The sequence below is a fragment of the Siphateles boraxobius genome, unplaced genomic scaffold (assembly GCF_051911475.1).
Source record: "Siphateles boraxobius isolate OS27281-9 unplaced genomic scaffold, OSU_SipBor_1 9, whole genome shotgun sequence".
Classification (NCBI taxonomy): Eukaryota; Metazoa; Chordata; class Actinopteri; order Cypriniformes; family Leuciscidae; genus Siphateles; species Siphateles boraxobius.
The window spans coordinates 30,982,163-30,997,227 of record NW_027509219.1 but is presented as its reverse complement, the minus strand read 5'-3'; the positions used below and the strand labels follow the sequence as shown (position 1 = coordinate 30,997,227).

At 36.0% G+C, this 15,065-nt stretch overlaps 1 protein-coding gene across 2 annotated transcripts in view; it reads left to right on the top strand.

Annotated features, from left to right (window-relative positions):
- kcnd1 (potassium voltage-gated channel, Shal-related subfamily, member 1) overlaps positions 1-9,700 on the top strand; it is a 70,731-nt gene extending 61,031 nt beyond the window's left edge. For both annotated transcript variants that reach the window (XM_077223116.1, XM_077223115.1), the window contains 3 exons: positions 5,896-5,988; positions 6,103-6,341; positions 7,908-9,700. In XM_077223116.1, the coding sequence (XP_077079231.1) occupies positions 5,896-5,988; positions 6,103-6,341; positions 7,908-8,109 (534 nt within the window). In that variant the 3' untranslated portion in view covers positions 8,110-9,700. The remainder of the gene's footprint in view (positions 1-5,895; positions 5,989-6,102; positions 6,342-7,907) is intronic.
- The last annotated feature ends 5,365 nt before the right edge of the window (positions 9,701-15,065 follow it).

Below are 15,065 nucleotides of genomic sequence, written 5' to 3'. Positions count from 1 at the left end.
TGCATTCCCCAAGACATTTTGCCTTCACTTGCACATGCACTTGTTTCTTGGGGAAACACAAAGCATTTTCGAGAGCAAGTAAATGCATTAAGATACATTTTCCATCGCCATGTCCCTTTAGGGGCTCTGAATAAATAAATGATAAATAATATATTTTTTTAATTTATTAGATTCAATTTTAATTTAAAGTAAATTTAACTTGACTAATTATGACTTATTTATTATTTATAACACGTTATTCTTACTCACAAATCTCATTTAGGCTCATGTTAAATGCAAAAATAGCCAATAGTCATGTCACCAATCTCAATGAAAAAATGTGATTGGTGATTGGTGACATGACTATTGTTTCATTGTGATTGGTGACATGACAAATCACAATGAAACAATGTGGCCAAATGTTCATAATTTTTGTTCAAACATATTTCTTACTGTCTCTCCAGAGATCAAAAACAAGAAATAATCTCTCCTCAGAAAGTCTCCAATAAGTGCTTTGTTTAGTCCGGGAAGGAAAAAATTGTCCAAACGCTTCCCATGGATTAAAGGTTCTTCTATAGCCAGTAAAGAGATTTTGAGTCTTCCACTTTTTGAAAAGTAAAAAGATTCCACACTTTAAAAACATTCTTATAAAAAACAGGTAACGTAGGAAAACGTAATTTTAGTGGATGTATCAAAAAAAATTTGTCCTGCCCAAATTAAAATTACCCATCCTATTCAAAATCAATCTTGCTACAGCATTCCAGTTAAAAACATCTGAAACAGTTAAAAGTCCTTGCACAAATTGTAATCTAAAAGCAGCTATTCTACCGGTCACCGTGATTTTGCCCAGTAAGACATGATTCTGGATCAACATTATTTGTTGATCCTGGAACAACCTTCCTGTCCCAAAATTTAGTCCTTACCCTATCCCTACCCCTAAACCTAACCCTACCCATAACTTTTCCCTAAAATCAGAGGAAAATAATAGGTGAATAACACTGATGTTGAAGCACCTTACCCTGGTTCTAAGCCTCAACTTGACATAAACTGTAAACTTGTCCCTCAAATCTGATTGGTTGATCTGAAAGTTGTTCCAGGATCAACAAAGATGTTGATCCAGGAACATGTGATACTTGGTGATACACCCTATTCTACTTTGCAGATGTATCAGAAATTAAACACTTTGCGGGACCCAATGCAGCTTATCCCAAAAAAGGTCCACTAGGGAACACTAGGTTTGATCAGGATGAATAACACTGCATTACATTACATTAGCACATTACATTAGCCAGTCTATTAGCGAAGACCTTCGATAAAACCTTGTAGTCGCTGTAGAGCAAAGAAACTGGATGCCAACACTTTGTCTCCAAGATCTCCTTTTTTCGGTAAGAGGGTCAACACAGCAACTTTGAGGCAGTTTACCCCTTGCCAGACTGGTATTCAACACTTCTAGGAGATCTTCTCCTATCGTTGACCAAAAAGACTTGTAAAAGTCCACTGGTATACCATCGATGCCTGGTGTTTTTCCAGACACCATCCCTTGAAGTGCCTTCTGTAGCTCACTCATACTTAGAGTGTCAGAAATTCCAGTGTTGAGGCATTCAGGCACCTGAGGTAAGTTTTCAAAGAAGTTTTCTAGCTCTACAGCAACTTATATAAATTCTCATAAAATCCAACTGCCCTCTGGCGAATATCCGAAAGATCTGTCAAAAGAATTCCTGATTCCGATCGTAAAGCATGAATAAGTTCTACTTTGACCATTCTTTTTTTTCTAACCTAAAAAAGAATTTAGTTGAAGCATCCATTTTGATTCATATTTTTAACACCGTGACGCCACGTGATATTCTTTAGAACACCAACTCGTGAGTCCGCCATGGCCACGCAAGGGGAAAAACCCCACGCGACCCAAAAAAAAAAACATAAGAAAAAAAGAGAGAGAAAAAAAACTCACTCAGAAAGACACGCTCCACACTCACACACAGAGAGAGGGAGAGAGAGAGAGAGAGAGAGAGAGAGAGAGAGAGAGAGAGAGATCCGTGTCTTAACTAATGCGGCAGGTAGAGTTCTCCGGAATCTTCTCAGGTTGTGAAACCCACAATAATCCAATATTTACAATCCCCGAGCGAGGGGGTATTTTTTTCAGCATGGATCTATAGACCCATTACTAACAGACCTGCAATGCTATTTATAAACCAGACAAAGGCTTTTTCAACTCTTCAGTCTATTCTGGCTTTGAATTTCTACTTAGGTCTTTCTTTTGTCTCTGCACACTGTTATTCAGTCTTGACCTTCGACGAAAGGTCATTAGGAAGTGTTCAAGTGCTCCACTTTGTGATTTATGTATGATCTACCTGTTCATGTGTTAGCTTAAATGTTCAAAAATAACAATCTGATTTATTTTTTTAAATAAACAAAATGTATATACAATGTAGTACTACTGTATATTTAGTGGTGCTTACTAATAATAATTACATTTTATTAAACATTATTGTTGTTGATATTGTTAATCATAATTTTGCTTGCTTTAGTAAGCACCACTAAATGTATAATATTGTGTTTTTCTATAATAGTTTTTAGGGCTGTCAAGCTATTCAACTTTTGTAATCTTATTAATGAAATGATGTGCTGATTAATTAATCCAATTTATCGAATCTGTTTTTATCCCGAATACATTTTTTTGTAATAATAATAATTATGATTAATCCTAATTATGATTGCCTTAGTGAGCAGCACTAAATAAGATAGTGTATTTTATATAATACTAATTGTAATTTATTATTAATCTTAATTGTACTTGCATTAGTAAATAAATATAAAACAATATTTTCAATAATAATAATAATAATTTATTTTTAAGCGTGTAAGTATTCAACTTAATCTTGTAATTAATTAATCCTGCTACATTTAACTTGAACCGGTAAGCAACCACTTATAATCAGTCTCAGAAAAAATGGTACAAAAGTTTTTACTAGTAATAGGGTACCTTTTATGTGGTAATAATATACACTGGTAAATAATATACAAAGTTGTAGTCTACCTTTTGACAGGGTACGCCCCAGTGACAGCTTTTGTAGCCTACCTTTTTATTCTGAGAGTGGACAGCCTAGCAATCACCCTGAACACTCCAGCATCATCTTCACCATTAAAAGAACTGCATTCAGCCGATTTATTGATCTTTTCTAACCCTGGAGCTCTTAGAACCGGCTTCTTTTTTTCCCACCGGTACAGCCTGCGTAGATGCTAATCGTGGGTAGTTATGCCATCCAATGGCTGTATCTCTTGTCTCCACTGAGAAAATTGTGTTGTTAATGTGACGTCCCTATCAGCGCTTTTTTAACAATGGAATTGTCAGTGATTGATGGTTTAATACCCTCTGAGCTTCCTCTGCTCTCTTTCCTGATGGAGTGTTCCGAAAGAGAGCGTTGCAGCCCGTGGATTTGACTGAAATGTATTTATTTGGGATTTGTTGCTTGCGTATCTGTGATTGGCTGGTAGAAAAATTCACTTTGGGTTCCCCGGTCAAATACACACTAAGATAAATTGAGATTCTTTAATTTTCTCATTTTGCGTCGCTCTGAAGGATGTATGACATTCGGCTTTTGCTTTTGTGTCCAGATAACGTAGTGGATCCTTTATTGAAACCGCTCTGTAGAATTAGTTCACACACTAATGAGCTGCTTTGGGGAATTTTTAAATGTTGTTCCTGTTTTGAATTGTATGGGAGTGAAATGCTTTGTGCTGTGTTAGTCGTTGTCTCCGTTCTGTAGGGCTAGAAAGGATTAAGACGTTTTGGTTTTTCCATCTGAGAAGTGGAATTGCTTTTTGCTCCCAATCAAGTCCGACGTGATCAAACTTTCTCAGATGTTTCTGGCGGTATAGCTGCGTCATTTCATTCTACTTAAGGCTTTTCGTTTTGCAAAAACAAACCTAATTGTGCTTAGGTCCGATTATTGATGATCTTATCTGCCCCGACTCCTTCAGCCATCCTTGGTTTGGGCTGACGGGGCAGTCCTTGCTCTGTCACAGCCTCTCTGAACAGCCCGTCCTCTCGTTCCTCGATAAGATCGGCTGCTTTTAAAGTCTTCTGATGGGCTACTTCTAGATGGCGATAAACCACCTTGACTCGGGGGCTAGATGGTATCGGGGAAGCATAAAAGGGACACGCTGAGACCGATGTTTCTTGAGAGACTTGTTTTTCAGGACAAGACATCCTTGCGTGTGATCGTTTTACAACGAGAGGTTATAAAGGTTACCGGATACGTGTGAATGGCATCAAGGACATCGGTCTGTCTTGGAAGGTAGTTGCGTGGTAAAGTAAGGTCAAATCACAGGTGACATAAGGGAAATGAAGGCTTTAACCCACTGCAACTACATTACAATGCAATGTTTATAGCAGTTAGATAAACCCTTTATGGATTAAAACTACAAAGAACAGCAGCTCTGTATCATAGCAACAAGTTTGGCAGGAAGAAAATTGGAATCTCCCAGCAAGCCAGTCACATAACATGGTATTTATTGCAGACTGTTTTGAATCCTATTTAGCTAACATCCATGTACATATTTTATCTATAATATTTTTCCTTAATTCTTAATATTTTTTACCACAATTATAGAAAAATATAAACAATTTACGTATATATCATTTGTACAGTTTTCAAAAGGCCATTTTCTTGTTTATGCATGGGTTTCAAAGGCATGGTTGGTGCAAGCTGTTGTATGTGGATTTATTTTCCCTCCAAACCAAGATGGCCGACGGCCAGTCAGAAATCCCAGTTTGGTCTCTCTTACTCTCTTACTCTCTTTGGAGCCTCTTACAGGTTACATTTTTACATTTTTACATTTTAAAGGTTTACATCTTCATATTATTGTTACATTTTCCAAGTAGATTTTAGATTGGAAGGAAATTCTGATTAATCATCTACCCACTAAATTGGACATCATGCATCACAAGCTATATTTCAGCTACAATGCATACTATATCTGACTGTTGTTCGTGAAAAACGTAATTTTTGTTATTGAATGTAATTTGCCGTTACATCAAAATTTAATGCGATTATGTAATGTTGCTTGCAATGTCTTAATTTAAAAAAATCCGATTACATAATGCATGTTGCTGGTAATGCGTTATCGTTCTATATAGTCTGATGGGTTTCTACAGAGTTTTACATTCACCGGTTGTTTCCGTCACATCCTCATGTTCTCATCAAAGACACAAATGTATGAAGTTCTGCATCTTCTCTGTGGAACAGGAACAAACTCAATTGCAAATAAACAGAGGAATTCCAATAGGGCCCTCACACCATCGGTGCTCGGGCCCTAATAACTATAAGTAATATAAATAAGTATCTCTTTTGTTAAAAACAAAAACTCATACTGTCCACTCAAGTAGACATCTGAATTTTTTTTTAAATCTTGTTTTTCATGCCCTAAGAGCAATAAAAACAGGAAAAACTTCTGTTTATCTTTATATTATCAATTAATGACATTGTGAAATATATTAAAACAGAATACATGTTATTTTAAATTATAATATTTCACAATATTACTGGATTTATTGTACTTTGGATGAGAGACTTCTTTCCAAATCAGTAAGAATCAACTATAATGAAGTTGAACTGATATTGTTTTTTGTTTTGTTTTTTGCACAAGAAAAGGGTAAAAACATATATTTTTATTAAACGTATGAAGCCATAGTACATTGGAGATGACAGTGAACAAAATGTTTTGTTCTTTAACAAAAATAAACCTGAAGTCTTGATGATGCTATCAACCTCTGAAGGCTGTAAATAGTTGTGGTCTCTTTAAATAGATCTGTGTCCGCTTAAGATAGATGTTTTAGGGTGAGTAGCTAGTATCTGAAGACATGGTTTTAATGGATCGCCCTAAATAATCTTTTGTGGTGTTTTTATCTCTCAGTTTCGAGACAATGATAGTGCTCTGTGTCTGAAGAACAGATCTTCCTTTGAGCACCAACATCATCACCTGCTACATTGTCTGGAAAAGACAACCGTGAGTACAGCTGCTCCGCTCAGCCTTTTACTGGATACAAATAATCATACATTTCTCGATCAAAGTGCATAATCCAGAAGGTTTCATTAAGCATTTCCTCCTGTTTTCCAACAGAACCATGAGTTCACAGACGAGCTGACGTTCAGTGAGATGTGTATGACTGAGTCTGTGGGTTACCGTACGAGCCGCAGCACTTCCATCTCCAGCCAGCAGGGGTTGTCGACGTCCTGCTGCCCCCGCAGAGCTAAGAGAAGAGCCATCCGCCTCGCCAACTCCACCGTATCCGTCAGCCGGGGCAGCGTGCAGGAGCTGGACACTCTACAAGTGCACAAAACCTCTGTTGGACACCAAAGGTATGACCTCAGACAGACATGATGATGTCATTTTCACATGTAAATAGTATTATGAAATTTGTATTGTGAAAAGGACTCAAATAAACTAAGATCTACTTTATTTAGCATAAATAAACTTTTTAGGACCATTACAAATATATCATTATTATTGTATCAGTAGTTCATCATTATTTTTTTTATATATTTATATATATATATATATATAGCATGTATACTGGTATGTATGTGTAATATATATATATATATATATATATATATATATATATATATATATATATATATATATATATATGCATACATACATGCATACATACATACAGACATACACAAATGTATTTTTTCATTTGTAAGGTAGACGCGCATTTTTTGTAAAGCTGCTTTGAAATGATATTATTATAAATAAAAAAAAACGCTATACAAATAAATAAAAAAGTTGTATTTCTTTTTGTAAGAATTACTTTTTTCCAGCAAGGATGCTTTAAATTGAGACATAAAATACAGTAAATACATTTGTAATGTTACAAAATACTTAAATTTATAAATTTATATTTTATATATTATATTAAATTGTAATATATTTGACAATATTACTGTTTTTATTGTATTATATATATATATATATATATATATATATATATATATATATATATATATATATATATATATATAAATGCAGCCTTTGTGGTCATAAGACGCTTCTTCCAAAAACAGTAAATAATCAAATGAATACTTTATAAATATAAATACTATATCATTATTTTTCTTATTTCAGGTTCGGTTATGTTGTTGTTGTTTTATTATTATTATTATTTCAATCATTTTTAAATATTAATAATTATACTGTATATTACTTAACCTAAACTGAAATGTGTAAAATAATGATATAGTATTTATATGTAACGTAATATACAGTATAATTATTATTAATTACAAATAATTATAAAACAACATAACCTAAACTGAAATATGTAAAATGATGATATAGTATTTATATGTAATGTCATTTTATAATTATTATGATTTTATGTAATGTTTTTTATAATTATTATGATTTTAATTATTTGAATCAACAATTATATATTTACTTCATAAGTGTATTTATAATAATTATAAATAATGGTTAGTATGTGCGTATATACAGTATAATCCATAAATATGTTTTAATAACTATAAAGAATATTTTTATTTTATATTTATTTATTAATTACAGTAACGAGAATGACTCTTTTGATTTTCATTTTTATTCGTTTTAAATTTAGATGACATTTTTCTTAAGATGTCATAAGATTCCTCATTTTTACTAAATGTTTAGTGTCATAATAGATCATTTATATAGCCTAATAATGAAGATGGCAATATTCAAAATAAATGTAGAATACAGCAAAAGAAGCTATATATATATATTTTACACACTGATAAATAAAGCTTCTTTTACTGTATTCTACATTTATGTTTGTGACTCCAACAAAAACAATAACTTCTGTAACAATTCCAGTGATAATCCCATCTAAACTATAACTTTTTTTCTGTCCATGCGAACGTTTGTGAACGTATGTGTCCGATCAGCCGCTCCAGTCTGAACGCCCGGACAGAAGACCTGAAGCTCAACTGTGAGGATAGGGATTTCACAGCGGCTATCATCAGTATACCCACCCCTCCTGCTAACACCCCCGACGAGAGTCTGCCGCCCTCTCCTGCCATTCCCGGAATCTTACGCAACTCTCGCTGTTCCTTCACCCACGAGACAGTGAAGATCTCCTCCTTATAACCGCCACAAGCACACAAGCATCCCCTACTGCACAACAGAAAGCAAGTGATGGGGGAAAGAGCGCTTCTCCTAGGAAACAGAAAAGACAAAGTGCATCTCGTAACATATCTGCTTCATTCCAAATCGACAGTTCGACGCAGACTCGCATGAGCTGACGTGCTTTTTTGTGACCCTGTTGTACATCGGAGGACCCCGGACTATTCACGCAGACTGATCGTACGCGCTTGTTTGGGGGAGATTGAAAGGACAAACTCAATCCGACGCATTTTACAATGATAAATCAGCAGTCATAGTGGCACAGAAGGCCTTTTACTTTTAAAGATATGCAATGTTTCAACAAAGGAATTATGCCTATATACATCCACTGCGTAATACAGTTGCAGGAGAGATTACAAAAGGTGGGAATCATCTTTGCAGGGAAAAATGCTATTACAAAAAATGATGGCCGATATAGAGGAGGTGGTGTACTGTATATGTATCAGTATTTGTATCATACCTCTTTAGATCACATGCATCTTCAAAACCCCACAAAAAAAAGAGAGATTTCTGAGCAATCCTACCCAAACATGCATGTTGTTGTATAGTAGTTACCATGGCAGAGAATGGAGCCGCCATCATGCTACTCTCACATACTTTTGCATGAAACTTAATTTACCTCTGTTTAGTTTGTCCTGTTTTCTTTCTTGACATTGATGAAAAAAAGATGATATTTACAGAGTATTAATGATCAAATGTGCTGCACCAAATGTGCACATTAGAAAAAAGAATGATAAACAAACAAACAAAACAAAACAAAAAACATTCAGGCATGTTCTTTGCAAAAATCTAAGGCTGGACTAGTGCGGTAGTGAGTGAGTGAGTGACTGCTGTGCGTGTGTGTGTGTGTGTGTGTGTGTGTGTGCGCACGTGTGAGAGGGCCGACTTGGAATTTGATCACAGATATGCATGGATACCGTTATAGGTATTTTTATGTTTTCTCCCATGGGAAAATGAAGCGTTTCTATAGCATTTTAAAGCGAATTGAGGGCGTTTACCACTGTCATTGAGTTTTACAGCAGTTATTAGTCACTTCAACTTATTTTTTTCATTTGACTTGGTAATAAAGTGTAACCTTTAAACACTAGTTAGCTATTTTTATACAGTAGTTCAGGCGTCGAACACGGCTATGTCCAGTGAGCTGTTTCTCTAATTTGTTTTGATGCTTTGTTAATGTTTATTTAAAATTCATAAGCAGCAATGAGACAGGCAATAATAGTGTAATTATTTTTTACTACCACTGAAAGATACAATTCTAAATTAAAATGAGTACAAAACAGGTGGACAGCAAATTTGCACTTGACTGTGATGAAAAATATATTTGTTACTCTGTTTACAAGCCTTTTTATTTTTACGTTTGTTTTGGTTCTGTCTTCCCCTCTCCAGCTTCATAAAACGGTGTGAAGTGGTAAATTTAGTACTTGGTCAGGCACTTGCTCATTTTCGGCAAGGGTTTTGGATGAAACGGCTCCTGGTAGAAGATTAAAGAGTTAGATATCAAAAGCACAGAGGTGTAAAGTTTATTCCACAAATAAAGTGAACAGAACTCAGAAAACACAATGTCTGTTGGCTCTCAATCACATCTAAACATCTGCATCGATTATTTTGTTTGAAATGTTGTGCTACATATCAACAGTGCTTGGCATCAAAAATGTAATGTATGTTCTTTTCTTCAGATATGCTGACACCAACTGATATTTTATAGTGCTAATCCTGAACGCGATGTCAAGATGTTCACTTAAAGTCTCATGGCTAATTGTTTTCTGGTTTTCTCCTGAGGGAACACTGTGTAATTGGCCATCAAATTGCATAATGTGAGAATTTGCCATTAAATCAAAATAATTTAGCTGAGCGTAATTACTCGCACCACAGCCAATCTTTTAGTGTTAAGTCAACATGAAATGCATTCGAAATTCATTTTACATCTCTAATGTGACATTTCTGAGAGGAACAGGATATTTAAAGCTGGAAATATTTAGGGTGGGGCTTGATTTTAACTTCCGGGAATTCATTGGATGAGAAGGTGAAATGTGTTTGACTTTAAAGGTACAATATGCAGGATTTTTCGCCGCCAGGGGTCGCTAACCTCTTACAATAACAAAAGTGTATATTGATGACGTATATTCCACATTAAGCTGAATTATGGATCTTGTCGTCAAGCTGATGGATCTTTTATAGATGAGTGACTACATTGATGTTTTTAACATGACTGTGGTGTGAAGCACGGCGCTGATTGCTAGACGTATACCAGCGCCACACGCAACGCGAGTCCCGCGGATATAAAGGAATAAGGACATTTTATTCTACCGAACTACACGCAAGTGCTGAATTAATACTCACACAGGTCAGTTTATTAGACGAATTAAACTTGAGGTAACGCAGCACTGTTTCACTTGCTCTAACAGATACACTATCACACTAAACTGCATTTGAGTGTGTTGAATGTTGCTAGTTAGGTTGTTTGTTGGCTGTATGAGACTAACTAAGCTAGATCAACATTAGAATAACATACAGATCATCTGGCGGTAATCTAGGGTAATCCGGATATGACGTCATTGACTGGCAGCGACTCACCCCTGCTCACACGCCCCGTTTCCTTGGTTGAAATCGCAATTTTCTCACGATTTACAAATAGTTGGAAATATTTGGGATATTGTAAGTAATCAACTAAACAAAATATATAACATTGGCCAAGTGGTTTTTGGATATTTTACTGCAAAATTCTTACATATTGTACTTTTAAAGCTGCGATTAAACAAAAGTAGCAGGGATTTCTTCCATGTTGTGACTTACATTTGTGTGTAACAGACTATCAAGAATGAAAACAAAAATGATCAAAAATGCATCGATTGTTGATTGGATATTGATATGTGGCCATTGCATTCACAAGTGGAGACACAGGAAGGCAAGCTTGCAGGGGTGGCGTTTAAACAACAGACTAAATGATTGGAGAGGTGCTGTATACGTCACCAGCCGTGTTGCCAATTTAGCAACTTTGTCGCTAGATTAGTGACTTTACATACCTTTTGCCGCAAACTATTGACTAGAGAATTTTTGGGCTGCTGGTTGACATTTAGTACAGGTCCTTCTCAAAAAATTAGCATATTGTGATAAAGTTCATTATTTTCCATAATGTAATGATAAAAATTAAACTTTCATACACTGTAAAAAAAATCCCGTTGTTTTTACGGAATAAAACTGGCAGCTGTGGTTACCAGAACTTTACCGTCAAAAATACAGTATCAACGTTATTGGTTTTACAGACTTAACGTAAAATTTACAGTAATAAAACGTATTTCATAATCTGATTTAATGTTAATTTACCAACCCATTGAAGTATTAATATCTGTTTTGTATCATTGTAATACACTGACAACCAACAATCACCACAGCAGTGATGAAAGTCACGTGATAAATCAAAGCCTATCACAAGCAATCTTCCACAAGAAAGTTAATACTATTATATAGAAGCTGCACAGTTTCATTCACACAAACATTAAACACCATCACGGTAACACACATGAAATTATAAAAATGCAATAAACATTAATTTAACAACATTAAATGTGACATAAAACCCTAATGTACATAACTGATTAGAAATGAACTAAGAAAACTAAGAAGAAACATGGTTATTTCAATAAAAATACATAAAATGTGAAGTGTCACGCAGGGAATTGTGGGAATGTCAATTTACGGTTTTTCACTGTAAATTATACAATGAGTTGCTCTTTTCCCTTTCAAAAACTGTAAATTTAACGGTATTTTACAGTAAAATTACATTAAATGTACCGTTAGATCTATCACAATTATTTACCGTATATAGTAAGGAAACTTTCTGTTAACCAATTAACAGTTTTGCACTGTAGCATTTTTACAGTCTTTTACCGTTAAAATCACGATCATTTTTTACAGTGTATATTTTAGATTCATTGCACACCAACTGAAATATTTCAGGTCTTTTATTGTTTTAATACTGATGATTTTGGCATTCAGCTCATGAAAACCCAAAATTCCTATCTCAAAAAATTAGCAAATCATGAAAAGGGTAAAACCTAATCATCTGAATCAACTAATTAACTCTAAAAACCTGCAAAAGATTCCTGAGGCTTTTAAAAACTCCCAGCCTGTTTCATTACTCAAAACCGCAATCATGGGTAAGACTGCCGACCTGACTGCTGTCCAGAAGGCCATCATTGACACCCTCAAGCAAGAGTGTAAGACACAGAAAGAAATTTCTGAACAAATAGGCTGTTCCCAGAGTGCTGTATCAAGGCACCTCGGTGGGAAGTCTGTGGGAAGGAAAAAGTGTGGCAAAAAACGCTGCACAACGAGAAGAGGTGACTGGACCCTGAGGAAGATTGTGGAGAAGGACCGATTCCAGACCTTGGGGGACCTGCGGAAGCAGTGGACTGAGTCTGGAGTAGAAACATCCAGAGCCACCGTGCACAGGCGTGTGCAGGAAATGGGCTAAAGGTACCGCATTCCCCAGGTCAAGCCACTTGTGAACCAGAAACAGCGGCAGAAGCGCCTGACCTGGGCTACAGAGAAGCAGCACTGGACTGTTGCTCAGTGGTCCAAAGTACTTTTTTCGGATGAAAGCAAATTTTGCATGTCATTCGGAAATCAAGGTGCCAGAGTCTGGAGGAAGACTGGGGAGAAGGAAATGCCAAAATGCCTGAAGTCCAGTGTCAAGTACCCACTGTCAGTGATGGTCTGGGGTGCCATGTCAGCTGCTGGTGTTGGTCCAATGTGTTTTATCAAGGGCAGGGTCAATGCAGCTAGCTATCAAGTGATTTTGGAGCACTTCATGCTTCCATCTGCTGAAAAGCTTTATGGAGATGAAGATTTCATTTTTCAGCACGACCTGGCACCTGCTCACAGTGCCAAAACCACTGGTAAATGGTTTACTGACCATGGTATTAATGTGATCAATTGGCCTGCCAACTCTCCTGACCTGAACCCCATAGAGAATCTGTGGGATATTGTGAAGAGAAAGTTGAGAGACACAAGACCCAACACTCTGGATGAGTTTAAGGCCGCTATCGAAGCATCCTGGGCCTCCATAACACCTCAGCAGTCCCACAGGCTGATTGCCTCCATGCCACGCCGCATTGAAGCAGTCATTTCTGCAAAAGGATTCCCGACCAAGTATTGAGTGCATAACTGAACATAATTATTTGAAGGTTGACTTTTTTTGTATTAAAAACACTTCTTTTATTGGTCGGATGAAATATGCTAATTTTTTGAGACAGGAATTTTGGGTTTTCATGAGCTGTATGCCAAAATCATCAGTATTAAAACAATAAAAGACCTGAAATATTTCAGTTGGTTTGCAATGAACCTAAAATATATGAAAGTTTAATTTTTATCATTACATTATGGAAAATAATGAACTTTATCACAATATGCTAATTTTTTGAGAAGGACCTGTATACTCGTTCTGTTGTCTGACAGAAAATATTTAAATGAGAACAGCTTTATTGGACATTTGGCTATATATTATATTAAAATAAAGTATATGAGTACGGACTAGGAGAGAAAACAAATGTAGTGCCGACAATTGACGCATTAAGTCATCTGGTGATATTCAACGTAGGCTACAACCCCAAATCAGAAAAAGTTGGGACATTTTGTAAAATGCAATAAAATCAAGAATCTGTGATTTGTTCATTCTTTTTAACCTTTTTTTTTACTGACAAAAGTACAAAGAAAAGTTTTCCAATGTTTTCACTGACCAACATAATTGTATTTTGTAAATATGAACAAATTTTCCCCAACACACCCCAAAAAAGTTGGGACATAGGCATGTTTACCACTGTGTCACTTCACCTTTCCTTTTACTTGCACTTTTTAATCATTTGGGAGTTGAGGATACTAATTGTTGGAGTTTCGGTAGTGGAATATTTGCCCAATCTTGTCTGATACAAGACAGCCGCTCAACAGTCTGTGGTCATCGTTGCCTGATTCTCCTTTTCACGATGGGTCATACATTTTCCATAAGAGACATATCTGGACTGCAGTAAACATCACATTTCTCAATGCAAGATTGCAAAGCATTTATACCTTTCATCATCTTCCATACATAATATTGTCACAAGATTCAGGGAATCCAGAGAAATCTCATTCTGTGTTGGGTAAGGCAGTAGACCTCTGTTGAATGATGCACCTCAATACCAGCACAGATGTTTGCTTTTGCACCTGTCGCTGGTGAAAGTCTGGTTGGTCCCTTTCGTCTTTGGGACTGAGAACTCTGTCAATTTTTTTTCAAAAACATGCTGAAACATGGACTCATCTGACCACAGCACACATTCCCACTGTCTTCTAGACCATCTGAGATGAGCTCAGGCCCAGAGAACTTGCCGGCATCTCATAGAACTGATGTAAAGCTTTGTCCTTGCGTAACAGAGATTCAAGTGGCATTTCTTGATGCAGCGTCAGACTGTGTTCAGTGAAAACGGTTTTCCAAATTACTCCTGAGCACATGTGTCTGTATTTAACGGATTAGCATGATTGTATCTTGTGCAATGCCATCTGAGGGCTCAAAGTTCACACACATTCAACAGAGGTCTACTGCCTTACCCAACACAGACTGAGATTTCTCTGGATTCCCTGAATCTTGTGACAATATTATGTATGGAAGATGATGAAAGGTATAAATGCTTTGCAATCTTGCATTGAGAAATGTGATTTTTTAATTGTTTGACAATTGTCTCAAGATAGTTGGTACAAAGTGATGAGCCATGACCCATCTTTGCTTAAAAAGACTGAGAAGCACTTTTACACCCAAACATGATACCCTCAACTATTACCAATTCACCTGCTCATTGTGGACTGTTTCAAAAGAGTTGGATAATCTAATTTGGATAATCTTTTCACTTTTATTTGGTCTCTGTCCCAAATTTTTTGGGGTGTGTTGC